This window comes from Gopherus flavomarginatus, chromosome 7, assembly GCF_025201925.1.
Source record: "Gopherus flavomarginatus isolate rGopFla2 chromosome 7, rGopFla2.mat.asm, whole genome shotgun sequence".
Classification (NCBI taxonomy): domain Eukaryota; kingdom Metazoa; phylum Chordata; order Testudines; family Testudinidae; genus Gopherus; species Gopherus flavomarginatus.
The window spans coordinates 46831416-46848123 of NC_066623.1; the positions used below are offsets into that span (position 1 = coordinate 46831416).

Here is a 16708-nt window from a genome sequence, read left to right on the forward strand (position 1 = left end):
GACCAGCATGGTGAGCTCAGACGTGACTATGCAGATCTCATCAGCACAGGTGACCATAGAGTCTCAGAATCGTAAAAGAGCTCCAGCATGGACCAAACAGGAGTTACTGGATCTGATCGCTGTATGGGGAGAGGAATCCATGCTCTCAGAACTCTGTTCCAAAAGACGAAATGCCAAAACATATGAAAAAATCTCCAGGGGCAAGAAGGACAGAGGCTATAACAGGGACCCGTAGCAGTGATGAGTAAAATGTAAGGAGCTCAGGCAAGCCTACCAAAGAGCCAGAGAGGTAAACAACCACTCTGGGTCAGAGCCCCAGACATGCCACTTCTATGATGAGCTGCATGCCATTCTAGGGGGTGCCCCTACAACTACCCCAGCCTTGTGCATGGACTCCGTCAATGGATTCTCATGCAACAGGGATGTGGATTTTGAGGACAAGGAAAATGATGAGGAGAAAGAAGTTGAAGATTGCGCACAGCAAGCAAAAAGAGAAACTGTTTTCCCCAACTACTAGGAATTGTTTTTTACCCTGGATCTAGTACCCTCCCAACCTACCAAAGGCGGGCTTCCAGACCTAGAAGGTGGAGAAGGGACCTCTGGTGAGTGTACCTTTGTAAATATAATACATGATTTAAAAGCAAGTGTGTTTAATGATTAATTTGCCCTGAAGACTTGGGATGCATTCACGGCCAGTACAGCTACTGGAAAAGTCTGTTAACGTGTATGGGGATGGAACGGAAATCCTCCACGGACATCCCAGTGAAGCTCTCCTGGATGTACTCCCAAAGCCTGTTAGCCACACGGTGCGGGGAGGGATGAAGCGATCACCCCAGAGTGTGTGTGTGGAGCGGGGGGGCATTAGTTGGTTTTGTGCTGCACGTTAACCCGAAAACCGCAGCCCCTCCTTTTAAATGTCCAACCTATTTTAAATAGCCAACTCAATGGGTGCTTGGTATGTGAAATGAGGTCACTGCTGTTTGGAACCAATGAAGGTTAAAGAAGCCAAAAGACTGTGGCTTACCATGGGTGCCTGCAAGCCGAATTCTGTTGCCCATCGGCCCTGCATGTGTGATCTCTCACACCAAACTGGCAGGGCCTCAATATAAGAGGCAAAATGCGACCTTGTAAAGAAAGCACACGTGCTATGTAATGTTAACCGCTTGGTTCACTGTGAAAGAGTCTACCCATTGTTCTCTAAAATATGTCTTTTTAAAGACATCTCTCCCTTTTTTTCCCTCCTGCAGCTGCAAATGTTTCAACGCTCCCCGTATCATCTCCGTCCCAGAGGCTTGCGAAGATTAGAAGGCAAAAAAACCACACTTGCGATGAAATGTTCTCTGAGCTCATGCAGTCCTCCCTCACTGAAAGAGCCCAGCAGAATGCATGGACGCAGGCACTGTCAGAGTGCAGGAAAATACAAAATGAATGTGAGGACATATGGTGGGATCAAGATGATAGGTGGCATCAGCTTGATGAGAGGAGGCAGGATGCAATGCTGAGGCTACTAGAAGATCAAACTGATATTCTCCAGCGTATTGTTGAGCTGCAGAAAAGGCAGCAGGAGCACAGACTGCCTCTGCAGCCCCTGTGTAACAAACTGCCCTCCTCCCCAAGTTCCATAGCCTCCTCACCCAGACCAGTACTGGATTTACCATGACATCAGGCCCACGGTCCAAAGGGGCCCTGGCCCGGCTCACTCTTTTCCACCTTCCCCACCCCCTATGGGGACAAAAACTTAGTGCTGCCAGCTCCTGCTCCAGCAGGGCAGGCGCTGCTGGCAGCTAAGTTCCTCCCCTGCCTCTTTTGTTCCCTCCCCGCTGCTGATCAGCTGGATCAGCTGCTTGCCAGCAGGAGCGAGGAGGGAGAGCGGAGCCTCAGCTCGCTCGCTGCTCCAGGGACGAGGAGGAGAAGAGGTAGGGGCGGGGCCTTGGGGAAGGGGCTGGAACTGGGGCATACCCCCTCCTGCCCCCTGCTGTGAGCACCCCCATGACTCCAGACCACACCCAAAGACTCTTGCATCCCCACACACACACACCCCCAGACCCCTGCACCCCCTCAAACATCCCCAGCCCCCTGCCCTGACCCCTGCACCCCCTCACACACCCCCAGCTCCCTTCCCTGACTCCTGCATCCCCCCACACACATGCTCAGCCCCCTGCCCTGACCCCTGCACCCCCTCACACACACCCAGCCCCCTGCCCAGCCCCCTGCACTCCACACACACTGCCCTCTGCACCCCTCACACACACTTAGCCCTCAGCTCCAACCCCCGTAAGCCCCTCACACACACCCCAGCCCCTGCCTACCCTGACCCCTGCACCCACTCACAAACCGCCAGCCCCCTGCCCTGACTCCTGCACCCCCTACACATACTCAGTGCCCCCACCCCATGCCCTGACTCCTGAACCCCCTCACATCCCCACCCCCATTCTGAGCACCAAACATGAGCTCCTGCCCCCCCTGCATTCCTACCTGCACTGCTCGTGCCAAACAGGAGCTGCCCCAGGTAAGCGCTCCACACCCCACCCTCCTGCCCCAACCCTGAGCCCCCTCCCTCACCCTAGCTCCTGGCCAGACCCTGCACCCCAACATTTTTTTTAATATTTGGAAAAATTATTAAGTAGTCTTTTGAGACCCTCTGCGATTTTCAAGTGGTCTGTGGAAAAATAAGTTAGACTACAAGAACAATCAAGGTATCGCCCTTTATTTTCATTTACTTGAGATTTCTTATAGGAGGAGGATGAAGAAAAAAGAATGAAAAAACAGGGGTGGAGGAAGATAAGAGAGAATGTTCTTTTTCTTGGCTGGGTCCCAAGGAGGGGCCCCAAAAATGAAGCTGAGCACAGGGCCAGGGGGCCCCACTAACTCTAAATCCACCACTGGCTCACATCACCTGGGCTGGGGATACTGTGTCAGCTGATCCCCACAGTCTCCAACCTACCTGGGCAGTACAGCAGACATAGACTCATAGACTTCAAGGTCAGAAGGGACCATTATGATCATTTAGTCTAACCTCCTGCACAATGCAGGCCACAGAATCTCAGCTACCCACTCCTGTAACAAACCCCTGCCATTAGTTCCTCTCCACTCCCTAGCTTACCCACCCCTTGCTTCCCACCACTGAAGGCTTAGCCCTCTCAGCTTTAAAAATGATTGCTTGCCCCTCCTTTCCCCGCCCCCTGGCTTTTCTGGCACACCTAGCCTACTCTTCCCTCTGTGTACTCCTCAGCCAGGCACCCTCCTTCCTCCACCCTACCCACCACCCTTGTCCCTGGCAGATGAGGATCTAGCTTCCCTTCACTGCTCTTTGCTCATGTACTTCCCAGCCTTGTCTGCAGACCCAGCTCCTTTGTGTTCCTTTGAAGCTCCCTTGTCTCTGTACCCTCTGCTCATACTGGGGACCTGGAAGGGCCAGCACGGTGATCTGGCCATTCGCAGCATTCCCTGGAGCCACAGTATGTTGGATTGTATGCAGTAAGGGGCTGACTCTAGGTCCTCTGTGCACTGCTGAGCAGGTTAGGATTACCAGGTGACCGGTTATTAACCGGAACATCCAGTTGAAAAGGGATCCTGGCAGCTCCGGTCAGCACTTCTGACCAGGCTGTTGACTGTCTGGTTGCCAGCGCCATGCAGCAGGGCTGGCAAGCTCCCTGCTAGTCTCTGGACTGTGCGGCTCCTGGGAACAGCCGGCATGTCCCCGCTCTGGCTCCTACACATAGGTTGAACCACGGAGCTATGCACGCTACCCCCGCCCCAAGTGCCATCCCCACAGCTCCAATTGTCTGGGCACCCAGGCCAATGGGAGCTTCAGGGGCAGTGCCTGCAGACAGGGCAGCGTGCAGAGCTGCCTGGTTGTTTGTCCATATAGAAGACGGAGAGGGGACATGCTGCTGCTTCCAGGACCTGCTTGAGTTAAGCGCCGCCTGGAGCCTGCAGCCCTGAGCCACTCCCATGCCCCTGCCCCAGCTCTGATTCACTTCCTACCCTCCAAACCGCTTGACCCCAGCTCATAGGACCCTCCTACACCCCAAATTTCTGATACCTGACTCCACTCTATAGTTCACACCCTCAGCCAGAGCCCTCACCACCTCTTGCATCCCAACCCACTGCCTCAGCCTGAAGCCTTCTTCCGCACTCTGAAATCCTCATTTCTGACCCTACCCCAGAGCCTGCAACCCCAGCCAGATCCTCACCCCCTCCTGCACCCCAGCCCCCTGAACCAGCCTGGTGAAAATGAGTGAGTGAGTGAGAGTGGGGAGAGCAAGTAACAGAGGGACGGGGGATGGAGTGATCGTGGGCAGGGCCTTGGAGAAGGAGCAGGGCATGGATGAGGCCTCAGAGGAGAGGTGGGGCAGGGGCAGGGCATGGGTGTTTGGTTTTGTGTGAGTAGAAAATTGACAACCCTAAGGCAGGTAGGTTTGCCAGGTGTCCAGTTTTGGATCAGAACACCTCATCAAAAAGGGACCCTGGTGCTGACTGGGCCGTTAAAGTCTTGTTGACAGCGCAGCAGAGCTAAGGTAGGCTCCCTGCCTGCCTTGACTCCACATAGCTCTCGGAAGCAATGGCATGTCCCTCCTCTGGCCCCTATGTATAGGAGCAGCCCCTAGACCAAACACTGGAACTCCGCACACTGCTCCCAGACCAAGCACCGGAACTTCTGCCAATGGGAGCTGCAGGGGTGGCACCTGCAGATGGGGCAGCACACAGAGCCACCTGGCTGCTCTGTGTAGCAGCTGGAGGGGGAACATCCCACTGCTTCTGGGAGCTGCTTGAGGTAAGCACTGTCCAGAGCCTACACTCCACCTCTCGCATGCCCTAACCCCTTGCCCCAGCCCTGATCCTCCTCCCACCTTCCAAACCCCTTGGTCCCAGCAGGAGCCCCCTCCTGCACCCCAGGCCTCTCATCCCCAGCCATAGCCCTCACACACCCTGCACCTCAATCCCCTTCCCCAGCCTCCTCATGCACCCTGAACCCCTCATTTCTGGCCCAGTCCAGAACCCACACCCTACAGCCCAGAGCCCATACTCCCTCCCACACTCCAAGCCCCTGCCTGAGCCCCCCACCCGCCCCGATACTCTGAACCCCTCAGCGCCACTCCCCAGTCTGGAGCCCCTTCTGTCACCTCAAACCCCTCATCCCTGGCCCCACCCCAGAGTCCACACCCCCCGTCGGAGCCCTTACACTCTCCCGCATCCCAACCCACTGCTTCAGCCTGGAGACCCCTCTCACACCCTGAACTCTTCATTTCTGGCCCCACCTCAAAGTCCACACCTCCAACCAGAGCACTCACCCCCTCCTGCACCCCCAACCTCCTGAGCCAGTCTGGTGAAACTGAGCGAGTGAGTGAGGGTGGGGAGAGCAACAGAGGGAGGAGGTGAGTGGAGTGAGCGGGGGCAGGACCTTGGAGAAGGTTTAGAGCAGGGGTGAGTCTTTGGAAGAGGGGCAGGGGAGAGGTGGGGCAAGGGTGTTCAGTTTTGCGTGAGTAGAAAGTTGGCAACCCTAGGGGCAGAGGCAGGGCAGGTGGCAACATGTCTCAGGCTTGATGCCTTAGGGAGCCCACAGTCAAGGATACAAATACCACAAACACACAGGAGACTCTAGAGGTCTCTGTCTCTCTCTCACACACACGCACACGACTGTTTTCTGGGTTTATATTAACTAGAACATGACCCTGTGCTAGGACATGGCAGGCCCCTGCCTTGCAGGCAGCATAGGTGGGGCAAGCGTGCGCAGCATCATGTCAACAGGCCATGGCACACCTTGATGTTGTACCTAGGTACAAGTGACAGTGCTGACCTCACTTGACCTTGCCTACATTGCCAGCAATGCTACCAACTCCTCACTTATGTTCTAATGCTGTGTTGATCCCTAGTATAGATTAACGCAAGGGTGTTTAATTTCACACTTCGTGGGAGAGGTGGGATTTGATAGGAAGGAGGTGAAGTGCTCAAGGGGTGGAGAAGAGCATGGGAGAGACAGCTGGATTCACTGGAGAAGTGGGCAAGGGAAGGGGAGCAGATGTGGTGGGGCAGAGCTGGGTTTGGGTTTAAGGTGAAGAACTTGCTAAAGAAAGGCAAGTGGGGATGGCAGTGTGCAGGCATGGGCCAAGAGGCTGCAGAAGTGAAGGCAGATGACCTAGAAGACATGGCAGAGAGGACTTCCTCTCGCCCAGTCCCCTCACAGATTTGATGCCTGCATACGGCACTGGTGGACCAGCACTGGACTGTCTGCCATTATGATGGCCACATTGTAAAAACAATGTTGAAAAATTGGAGAGCTTACAGAAAAAAGCCACAAAAATTATTTGATGGCTAGAAAAATGCCAGACAGTGAGAGACTGACAGAGCTCTATCGGCTTAGTTTGTCTAAAAGATGATTGAAAGGTGACTTGATTACATTCTCACACTCCTTCCCCCATCCCTCTCAGTATTAGGGTTGCCAACCTCCCGGTTTTACTGGGAGTCTCCCAGAATCAGGATCTATGTCCAGAGGCTACTGAAGCCAAACCAGGAGATTTTAGGCCCTAAAAATCTGGTGATGCAGTGGGGCTAAGGCAGGCTCCCTGCCTGCCCTAGCTCTGCACTACTCCCAGATGCAGCCTGTACATCCCTGTGGCTCAAGCAGGGAGTGGAGGGGTCAGGGGGTCTCAATGTGCTGCCCCTGCCCTGAGCACCAACTCCCCAGTTCCCATTGGCCAGGAACTGTGGCCTATGGGACCTGTGGGGGTGGTGACTATGGGCAGGGGCAGTGTGCGGAGACCCCTGACCCCCTCTGCCTAGGAGCCACTGCCAAAGGGATGTGCCAGTTGCTTTCAGGAGCTGCCCGAGGTAAGCACAGCCTGGCCGGAGCCCACACTGCTCACCCTCTTCCACACCCCAACCCCCTGCCCCAGCCCAGAGCCTGCACCCCACACTCCAACTCCCTCCCACAGACCACATCCTCCATCCCCTCCGGCACCTCACAGTCTCCCTCTCCCAATCTCTCTCTCAGTCTCTCTCCCTTCCCCAATACCTCCCACATTCTCTCCTCTCCTGCATACCTCTGATAGTCTCTTTTCCCCTCCCAAATACTTCTCAGGGTCTCTCTCCCTTTTTCCCCATCCCACTCAGTCTCTGTTCTCCTCATCTCCTCCGTTGGGGCTTCCCTCTCTCCCCCACTAGCCCAGAGTTTCCTGCTCTGCCCCCCCTCCCCTTCACTTCTCTCTGCTAGCTGCTATTCTCACCAAGGCCCCTTCCCTCGGTGTGGATGCTGCTGCTGCAGGCTTTGGGTTGTCTCCTCTCAGTTCCCCTTTGGGTCCTCCTTCCCTCTCAGTGGGCTCTCCTGTAGCCCCACGACCATGTTCTCACTCTTCCATCCAGCCATTGTCTCAGTCCTAGCCATGCCAATTGTGCTGACCCACAGCAGCTCATGTGGGGAGAAGTGCAGAAGTGTTAGTGCCCAAGTCAAGGCTACAGGCAGGACCACATGAGAGCAGGGCCCGAGGGATGAGCCAGCATGCATGGGGCTGTGGCCTAGGTCCCTGGCGAAGTCAGAGTGAGTCCAGCCCTGTCGCCTCATCCCTCTCATCTCCAAATTCAGGTACGCAGAGCAGGGAGGCAGCACATAGGCCTGTGGCCAAGCCGCCACCCTGAGGCTCCAAGGAGCCCTCTTAGCATGAAGATCTTCTCTTTGGAGACATTTGGAGCTGACTTCTCCTGGCAGGGGCTGGGGAGAAGCAGGCAGGGGGACTAGCTGTGTATGAATCTTACCTGCTACCATTCTTGGCTGTGTATTTGTTTCCCCTGTGATTTGGTTTGGGCTGGAACTGGCCCTGGTGCAGCAGAGACAGCAGCTGAGAGATTTGCTGTAAGACAGGAAGAGTCTGTTGATTGCATGCAGTCACCACTCAGGATACTTCCTGTCAGGATGTTCTCACTGTGCTGGCGCTTTATAGTGTTTCCTTCTCTTGCAGATGGTTTGGCATTCCCACTTGGAGACTGAAACCAAAGAGCAAGCAAGCAGCCCCCCAGCCTTAAGCCCCAATGCCTGCTGCCTCTCACTCCCTTTGGAGCACAGACTATATTTGACCACTGTTACACTTGGGGAAAAACAAACTGGCATCACACCCTCTCTGTGTGACAGTCGTCCCGCCCTCTGACCCAGCTCTCCTGGCCTGTCCCTGCAGTGCTGAACTCAGTCAGGGGGAGGGGATTTTGGTGCAGTGGCTGCCACATTGAGCCCCTGACATGTCCCAACACTCTCCCAAATTGGCCCGCCCTCTATGCAGGGTGGGGAGAGATTGGTTCCAGGTTGTAACTTGGGAACATTTACCCAGATAGGACAGGTCAAATTCTTCCCTCAATGTGCCCTCTGTATGCCCAGAGACTCACAGGAGACTGTGAGGGATAATGTGGCCCTTCCATCTAGTACAGCTGAGAGGCAGCGCCTACCTGAACAGGAGGTGACTCCATTGCAAGTTCTCCCATGGGGTCCTGTTCTGCAAGTGCCACCATAGACAGCCTGACTAGGCTTCTCAGGAGGTGCTGGTGGGGATGGGCTTCCCTGGGCCTCGCATCTGGCTCAGCAATTCTCTGTCTCTTCAGAGTCATGTCTGAAGGATGAGTAGTTGGCAGTGAGAGGTCGCAATTCTGATCTCCCAAAAGCTCCAGCTGTGGGTTCTCTAAGCTTTTGGAATGAGTTTGTGCATCTTGAAGGCTTGAGCTCTCTTTTGATGCATTTCTTAGCCTGTGTGGGTGGAAGGGTCTGCACTGTATCGCAGGGAGATTGAAGGCATCTTTCTGTTCAGTTGGATCTTTCTGGTTTCTAAGGGTCCTGTACAGTGTTGGGGTTAAATGAAATGAAGTCTGCAGTGGGTCATCCCAGGCACTTTCCTTCAGCAAAGTTTCTTCACAGGACCGAACTTGCTCAGCCTCACTCTGCACAGCTTGCCTGTTTCTGAGTACAGGGACTAAATATATGTCTGTTTTCTGAATGTGTTTGTGGGGCTTCTTGAGCTGCTGATGTCTGTGGGCATGTTCTGCTTCCCTGCAGTTGTAGGCCATGTTATCTTTCTTCTCTCTTCTGCATATAGACATGATTAAAGCCAAAATAAGAAGAAAAGTGCCTAATAGCACAGCTAGGCAGATAACAGTCACCGTGGATGGGCTCAGCATCTGAGCCTCCTGGGCTGAGCTTATCAGCTGGTTAAGATGATTTCTGAAACTTAACTGCACAAGGGCTTTTGCATGCAGCGGTGAGTTCCCTTGATCCCTTACCAACACCTCCAATTCCCATTCACCCCCAATGAGGCTGCTGGCATTGCTGCTGTTGATAAACACCTCCCCTGACAGTGGATCAATGAGAAACAAACTGGTATCATTCCCACTCAGAATGTCATAGTGGACGGCCCCATTCATGCCAGAATCTGCATCCCTGGCAGTCATGGTGAATAGCAGGGAAACATTTGAACTCAGTGTTGGTGTCATGGTGGTTATTGCTGTACCTTGGGGGCTGTCATTCCCTAAGGATAGCCACAGGCATCCGGTCTGTGCATTGACTAGAACAATGATCCTTGCTTTGCCTTCCACCAGCACTGGCTGCACGATCACAGGGGAATTATCATTCCTATCAAGCAGACTAACCCTAACAGAAACATTCGACACAAGTTTGGGGTGACCCTCATCTTCTGCTGTCACCAGGAATTCCAGACTTCTTATTTGTTCATAATCAAAAGCTCTGAGCGCAAAGATTTCACCAGTTTTTGAATCAATAGAGACCAAGTCTGAAACAAGGAAATCCTGGATGCTATAACTGACTTTTCCATTAAAATCTAAGTCAGCATCATGAGCCTTGACAGTAATCAGGTAGGATGGAGGCACATTGTTCTCAGCAATGGTGACATCATATGTAATTCTTTCAAACAATGGTGGGTTGTCATTGACATCACTGATGCATATAGTGAGGTGTTTCCTCGCAGATAAGGAGCGGTTCCCATTGTCCTGGACTGTTAATATCAGGTTATATTCTGCCCATCTCTCCCTGTCCAAGATGGCATTGGTCAACAGCATATAAGTGTATCTGTTGGTTCTTTTCAATTTGAAATGCTCAAGTCCTTGACTAAGGTAACAATGTACCTGACCATTGTTTCCAGAATCGGGATCACTTACTGTCACCAGAGCAACAAAGCTGTTCTTAGGAAGAGCTTCAGATAGCACTGGCACCTGGGCAGCCCAAGTGATGTGCAAATCTGGGGCATTGTCGTTGACATCCAGGACCTTGATGAGGATCTTGCAGTGTGCTGGGATAGGGTTGGCTCCAAGATCCCTGGCTTGCACATCTACTTCATAGGTATGGTTTTCTTCATAGTCCAGTGGGCGTCTCAGAACTACACTGCCTGTCTTGGCTTCAATGCTGAACATGTTCAACAGCTCCAGTGAAGCATGTTTACTGAGTGAGTATTCTATCTCCCCATTGGGACCCTGATCAGGGTCAGTGGCTGTAAGGTTTATAAGAATTGTACCAGGCAAAGCATCTTCCCAGATTTCCACTGTCAAAGAACTCTCTGCAAACATAGGGCTGTTATCATTGGAGTCTAAAACAATTACCCTAAGTAAGGTTGTGCCTGATTTTGGTGATTCTCCATGATCAAAGGCAGTCAATACTAGATCAAAACAAGAGTGGAGCTCTCTGTCCACTTCTTTAACAACTACAAGTTCTGCATGTTTAGTCCCATCAGATCCAGAAATTACATCCAAAGCAAAGTGGTCACTGGGTGATAATGAATAAGAGCAGAGGGCATTGGAGCCAGCATCTGGGTCAAGAGCTCGGTCCAGTGGGATCCGTGTTCGTAAAGATGCACTCTCTGATATTTCTAGTTCCAGTTCAGGTTTTGGAAATTGGGGTGCATGATCATTGATGTCCAAGACCTGAATCTCCACGTGGATTAAAGCCAAGTGTATGGCAGCCAGAACATCAAAAGAGAACAAGCATGGATCATTGTGCCTGCATAACTGCTCTCTGTCCAACCGCCCTGCCGTGCTAAGCAAACCATCTCCAGACCTAACACGGACAGGGAGCTCCTTGGGGAAATGCAGCTGATGGAAGGTCTCTGCTGGTTCACTTCTCTCTTCCCAGCCAAAATCCTCAGATAATTTCCCTATCACAGTTCCACTTGGCACTTCTTCTAACACTTTGTATTGCATAGCAAAGGGGGACACCTCCTGGCAATCCATACAAAGGAAAAAGTGCCAGCACAACACCAAGAATTGAAGCAGAAAGTGTAACAATAAAAGCATGCTTCTGAGAAAGCCAACCACACTGTTGCTCAGCCCCAAGACAGATGGCTTTTTCCTCAAAACTTTGCACACCCAGACCAAGCTTAAAGAACCTGCAAATCATTTCTGTTTTCACCCAAGGACAGTCCCATTTCCAGATACCATCAGTGTATGTTACCAGCTGAAGGAGGAACAGAAATCCCAGGCAAGTCCAGCTACACTGAGAGAAAATCCCCACCTTTTCCACCAGTGCCTAGAAGAACAGGTAGGAGATCCAGCTGTTGTCCAGGCTGAAAAACCTCAGTGTAGGGGGAAAAGAGAAGAGTCTTTGCAAGTACAGGCTGACTCTGGCAATGCAGACTCCAGTCGGCTGTCTGCCAGCACTGGGAAGCAGAACAGCTGCTGTTTCCTAGGGAAACCCCACCTACAGGAAAAGGGAGGAACAAGAGTGCCAGTACAATGCCTTCCCAGGAGTGGTGAGCTTTGTGGGGTAGGCTGCTATGTGGCTCTGAGAAAAGTTTGGATATTCATAGAGTTTAAGGCCAGATGCAACAATTATGATAATCTTGCCTGACCTCTTGCAGAACACAGGCCAGAGAACTTAAGCCAGTAATTCCTGCATCAAGCCCATAAGTTCTGTATGAACTACAAGCAGATCTTTTAAAAAGACATCCAGCCTTAAATTAAAGACTGGAAATGATGGAGAATTGCTGTGTCACTAGATAAGTTGTTCCAATAGTTAATTCCCACCACTGTTAATGGTGAGAATTATCATGCTTTGGCATGAACACATGGAAAAATCTGGGTGGTGCACAAAGTCTGAGATAGGCATCTCACCATGCCCCACTGCTGCCATATTCGCCCTGGCCCCTTAAACCCACCCTGCCAAACAGTTTCCCTAGCACAACCCCAGGTATTTCTACCTTGTTGACTCCTCTGTCTGCACCACTGAAATGCCCACTTTTTCCTGTCCCTCCTCTGCTTTTGCTCTTTTAGCCTTCCTAGGCATCATTGCCACTGCTGCCCTCTCTCATGCTTGGCCCATCACTACATCTGTCCCACTGTTGTCCTACACCATGGGACTCACTTCTGAATGCTGATTTTGCCCCTCTTATCCTCAGCTTCAACCTACTACTGCCCCATTATCCAACCCTGACTTATCTCTTCCTGTTGACATGTTAACTTTGACTGCAAACTTTTCAGAGCAGGAACTCTTGCTTTAAATATTTTTAAAATTGTTTCATGGGCATCCTAGGTACGTAATACTACTAATAATTAACCTGCTTTCCCTCACCTTTGCTGCTTGCACATAATCTCAAATGCTGCCTGAGCTCCAGGACACGGGTTCTATTGCTAACTGTTTCACAAACTCACTGGGTGACTTTGACTAGTGCCAAGTAGAGCAGGACAGTTACCTCCTGTTTCTTACATATGACGCTCCTGTTAATACACCCCAGAGTCATATTAGCCTTTTTTGCAAGTGCATCACATTGTTGGCTCATATTCAATCTGTGATCCACTTTAGCCCCCAGGTCCTTTTCAGCAGTTCTACCATCTAGTGAGTTATTCCCCATTTTGCAGTTGTGCATTTGATTTTTCCTTCCTAAGTGAAGTCTGCTTATCTTTATTGAATTTCATCATATTGATTTTAGACCAATTCTCTAATTTGTCAAGGTCATTTTTAATTCTAATCCTTTCTTCTGTAGCCCAAGGTCCAGTGTGCTTCAGCAGCAACCCTGTGGACTACAAACTGCAGCATGTTGGGAGAACTTCCTGGTTCCTGCTAGGATATACCTTCTGCCCCCTACAGCAGGAGGTCTCAGCACTGGCTGAGCTGGGAGCACGTAGCAGGAAAGCAGAGGGGAGGCTGCTGGACTGTAATCCTGTTCTATGTTCTTCTAGAATAAGTCTTGTTCCTGGAGGTTTTTCTGAGTGGGTCTGGTCTGAGGTGAACACACAGTGACACACAATGCAGAACACACAAAGGCCTGGTTTCCCAAAGTTGTGTAAAAAGTCACAAGGCAGGCTTCCCCTATCTTGGATAACCTCATACTGGGCCAGTGAACAGGAGAGGGGGCTACATTTTTTAGTTATTGGTGCCATGACTCAGACAGAAGTTTAATTTTTTGCATACAGTAGGGCAGCTGCCACAGAAGAGAACCTGTACAGTATGGATTCACAGTTTGGAGCCCAGGAGGATTGGCCTGACCCTGATTTGGTGCTAGTGAGAATAGAGACCTCCAATGGGTGTTGTAACCAGGATACTCCTGCTACTCAGGGTGAAGGTAGGGGGAGGAATCTTGGGGAGGAATGCAATATCTCCCTGCAGAGCATGAAATCCATGGGGTTCCTGTGTTCAGTGGTGGGGCTGATTGCAGGGTAGACGCAGAGGACTGGATAAAAGATATATAATACCTGCTAGCAGGCATTGGCATTCCTGAGCCTTTGAAGTTCCCCACCCTCATCAGATACCTGGAGGGAGGGGCATAAATTAGTCCTTAACCTGCCGTCCCAGGAGCCAGCCCAAGCTAGTGAAGACTTAGTGCAGAGTACAGTGAATGCCATTTATCACTTTTATGAGAGACTTTTATGAGAGGCACCAATGCCCTATGGAGACAACCTCATCCTATGCCATCAAGTTAGAGGCCCTACTGCGAGTAGTAGAGGAGAAGCTCTGAGAGGGCCATCCTTTCCCTGATCAGGACTATAAGTTGACACAGCAGTTCATGTGAGACATCCAGGAGCAAGAAGTGTGGGACAGGCTGACACCTATGCAGCCTTGCTACATGACATTCCAACAGCTGCAAGAAGAATTTCGTCAGCTGGCCCGGGAGAGGAACGTAGAGGGTAGAATGGATATGCCAGCTCAAAGAATAAACAGCATGGAGCCTGCCCTGTCAAAGGACGCTTTGCAGGCTGTTCCCAAGGTGCCTCAACTCAGCAGAAGCCCAGATCATGTGATGCTAGTGGCAGTGTAGGGTCTAACTGGGCTAGTCCAAGAACTCAAGGATCAGTTTTGGGACCAATCTTATTTAACCTTTTTATTACTGACCTTGGCACAAAAAGTGGGAATGTGCTAATAAAGTTTGCGGATGACACAAAGCTGGGAGGTATTGCTAACACAGAGAAGGACCGGGATATCATACAGGAAGAGCTGGGTGACCTTGTAAACTGGAGTAATAGTAATAGGATGAAATTTAATAGTGAAAAGTGCAAGGTCATGCATTTAAAGAGTAATAAGAATTTTAGATATAAATTGGGGACACAACAGTTGGAAGCAACAGAGGAGGAGAAGGACCTTGGAGTATTGGTTGATCAGAGGATGACTATGAGCCGCCAATAAGATATGGCTGTTAAAAAAGCTAATGCAGTTTTAGGATGCATCAGGCGAGGTATTTCCAGCAAAGATAAGGAGGTGTTAGTACCGTTATATAAGGCGCTGGTGAGACCTCATCTGGAATACTGTGTGCAGTTCTGATCTCCCATGTTTAAGAAGGAGGAATTCAAACTGGAACAAGTTCAGAGACAGGCTACTAGGATGATCCGAGGAATGGAAAACCTGTCTTATGAAAGGAGACTCAAAGAGCTTGGCTTGTTTAGCCTCACCAAAAGAAGGTTGAGGGGGGATATGCTTGCTCTTTATAAATATATCAGAGGGATTGATATTAGGGAGGGAGAGGAATTATTTAAGCTTAGTACCAATGTACACACAAGAACAAATGGGTATAAACTGGACACTAGGAAGTTTAGACTTGAAATTAGATGAAGGTTTCTAACCATTAGAGGAGGGAAGTTCTGGAACAGCCTTCCAAGGGGAGTAGTGGGGGCAAAAGACATATCTGGCTTTAAGATTAAGCTTAATAAGTTTATGGAAGGGATGATTTGATGGGATAGCTTAATTTTGGCAATTGATCTTTGATTATCAGCAGGTAAGTATGCCCAGTGGTCTGTGATGGGATGTTAGATGGGATGGGATCTGAGTTATTGCAGAGAATTCTTTCTTGAGTGCTGGCTGGTGAGTCTTGCCCACATGCTCAGGGTTTAGCTGATCGCCATATTTGGGGTCGGGAAGGAATTTTCCTCCGGGGCAGATTGGCAGAGGTCCTGGAGGTTTTTTGCCTTCCTCTGCAGCGTGGGGCATGGGTCACTTGCTGGTGGATTCTCTGCAGCTTGAGGTCTTCAAACCACAATTTGAAGACTTCAATAACTCGGACATAGGTTAGGGGTTTGTTATAAAAGTGGATGGGTAGGATTCTGTGGCCTGCTTTTTGCAGGAGGTCAGACAAGATGATCATATTGGTCCGTTCTGACCCTAAAGTCTATGAGTCTGAGTCTACTACTGCTAAATTGGGCGCAACCAGTCAAAGGTGGATGGCAAAGCTGGCAGAGTTCAACTTTGACATAAAGTACCAGATTGGGAAAAGTAATGCCAATGCTGATAGCGTGTCTTGGTTACCCCGAGAGGAGGTGGCAACAGTTTTGAATGCTGGATGCAATGTGTCCTCCATAGCAACCCAGGGTGAATGCCAAAGAAATGCAATGGAGACAGCTGAGCCACTCCACAGGCCAGGTATAGAATTAATCCCTGGCATACCTAAGGAAGAATTCAAAAGGTTAAAGGAAAAGGATACAGTAATCTCCAAAATAAGGACCTACCTGCCCAGGCAATGGGCACCCAGTGCCCGGGAGAGACAGAAGGAAGAAACACCAGTATGGACATTACTGAATCAATGGAAGCAATTGCAGCTGGTAGAGGGGATCCTTTACAGGAGGACAACAATCCTGGGAGAGGGACAGATCCAACAGGTGGTGCTGCCAGAGAAACTCCAGAGATATGGACATGGAACATATGGTGGATTTCATGAACATCGAACATATGGTGGATTTCATCCACACTCGCTATTATTGGCGAGGCCACCATGCAGGGGTGATGCCTCTCTTGTGAAAGGTACTGCCCAAGGAAAGTATATAAGGCTGATCAGCCCTCACAATTGGGCTGCCCATCTTAGTGGCAGAAGTGCATACATTTTCCTTTTCAGGTCAACTAGATCAGGACCAGTAACATCAGCATCATGTTAAGATCTCCTCCCCATTTTCCCTTATCCTGTATACCAATCCCCACAATACACTTGTTCCTGTTCCTCTTTTCATCAAGATACTCCTTATTATTTACAGAACCTACAGATGACAGATACAGAGAATGGAAAACAAATAGTAAATGTATAGGGTTTGTATCTGCATCTTCCTTTCAATTTTCTGATCCTATCACTTACCTCAATCCAAACCAGTAGGTCCCTGGAGCTAGTGTGCCTCGATTTTCTCACCCTGGAATCATCCCAGGGGTGAGGGGGCATCAAGAATGTCCTTGTAATCACTGCCACTTCACTCATTATACTCAGCATACCCTGCTCGTGACCAGCAGGCATCTACTGTGGCCAAAGTGATGTGGAAA

At 50.6% G+C, this 16708-nt stretch overlaps 1 protein-coding gene across 2 annotated transcripts in view; it reads right to left on the reverse strand.

The window, feature by feature from the left end:
* PCDH12 (protocadherin 12) overlaps positions 1–11591 on the reverse strand; it is a 44915-nt gene extending 33324 nt beyond the window's left edge. For both annotated transcript variants that reach the window (XM_050962999.1, XM_050963000.1), the window contains exons 1-2: positions 8434–11591; positions 7753–7847 (exon numbers count right to left, since the gene is read on the reverse strand). In XM_050962999.1, coding sequence (XP_050818956.1) covers positions 7753–7847; positions 8434–11277 — 2939 coding nt within the window. In that variant the 5' untranslated portion in view covers positions 11278–11591. The remainder of the gene's footprint in view (positions 1–7752; positions 7848–8433) is intronic.
* Positions 11592–16708: the final 5117 nt, after the last annotated feature.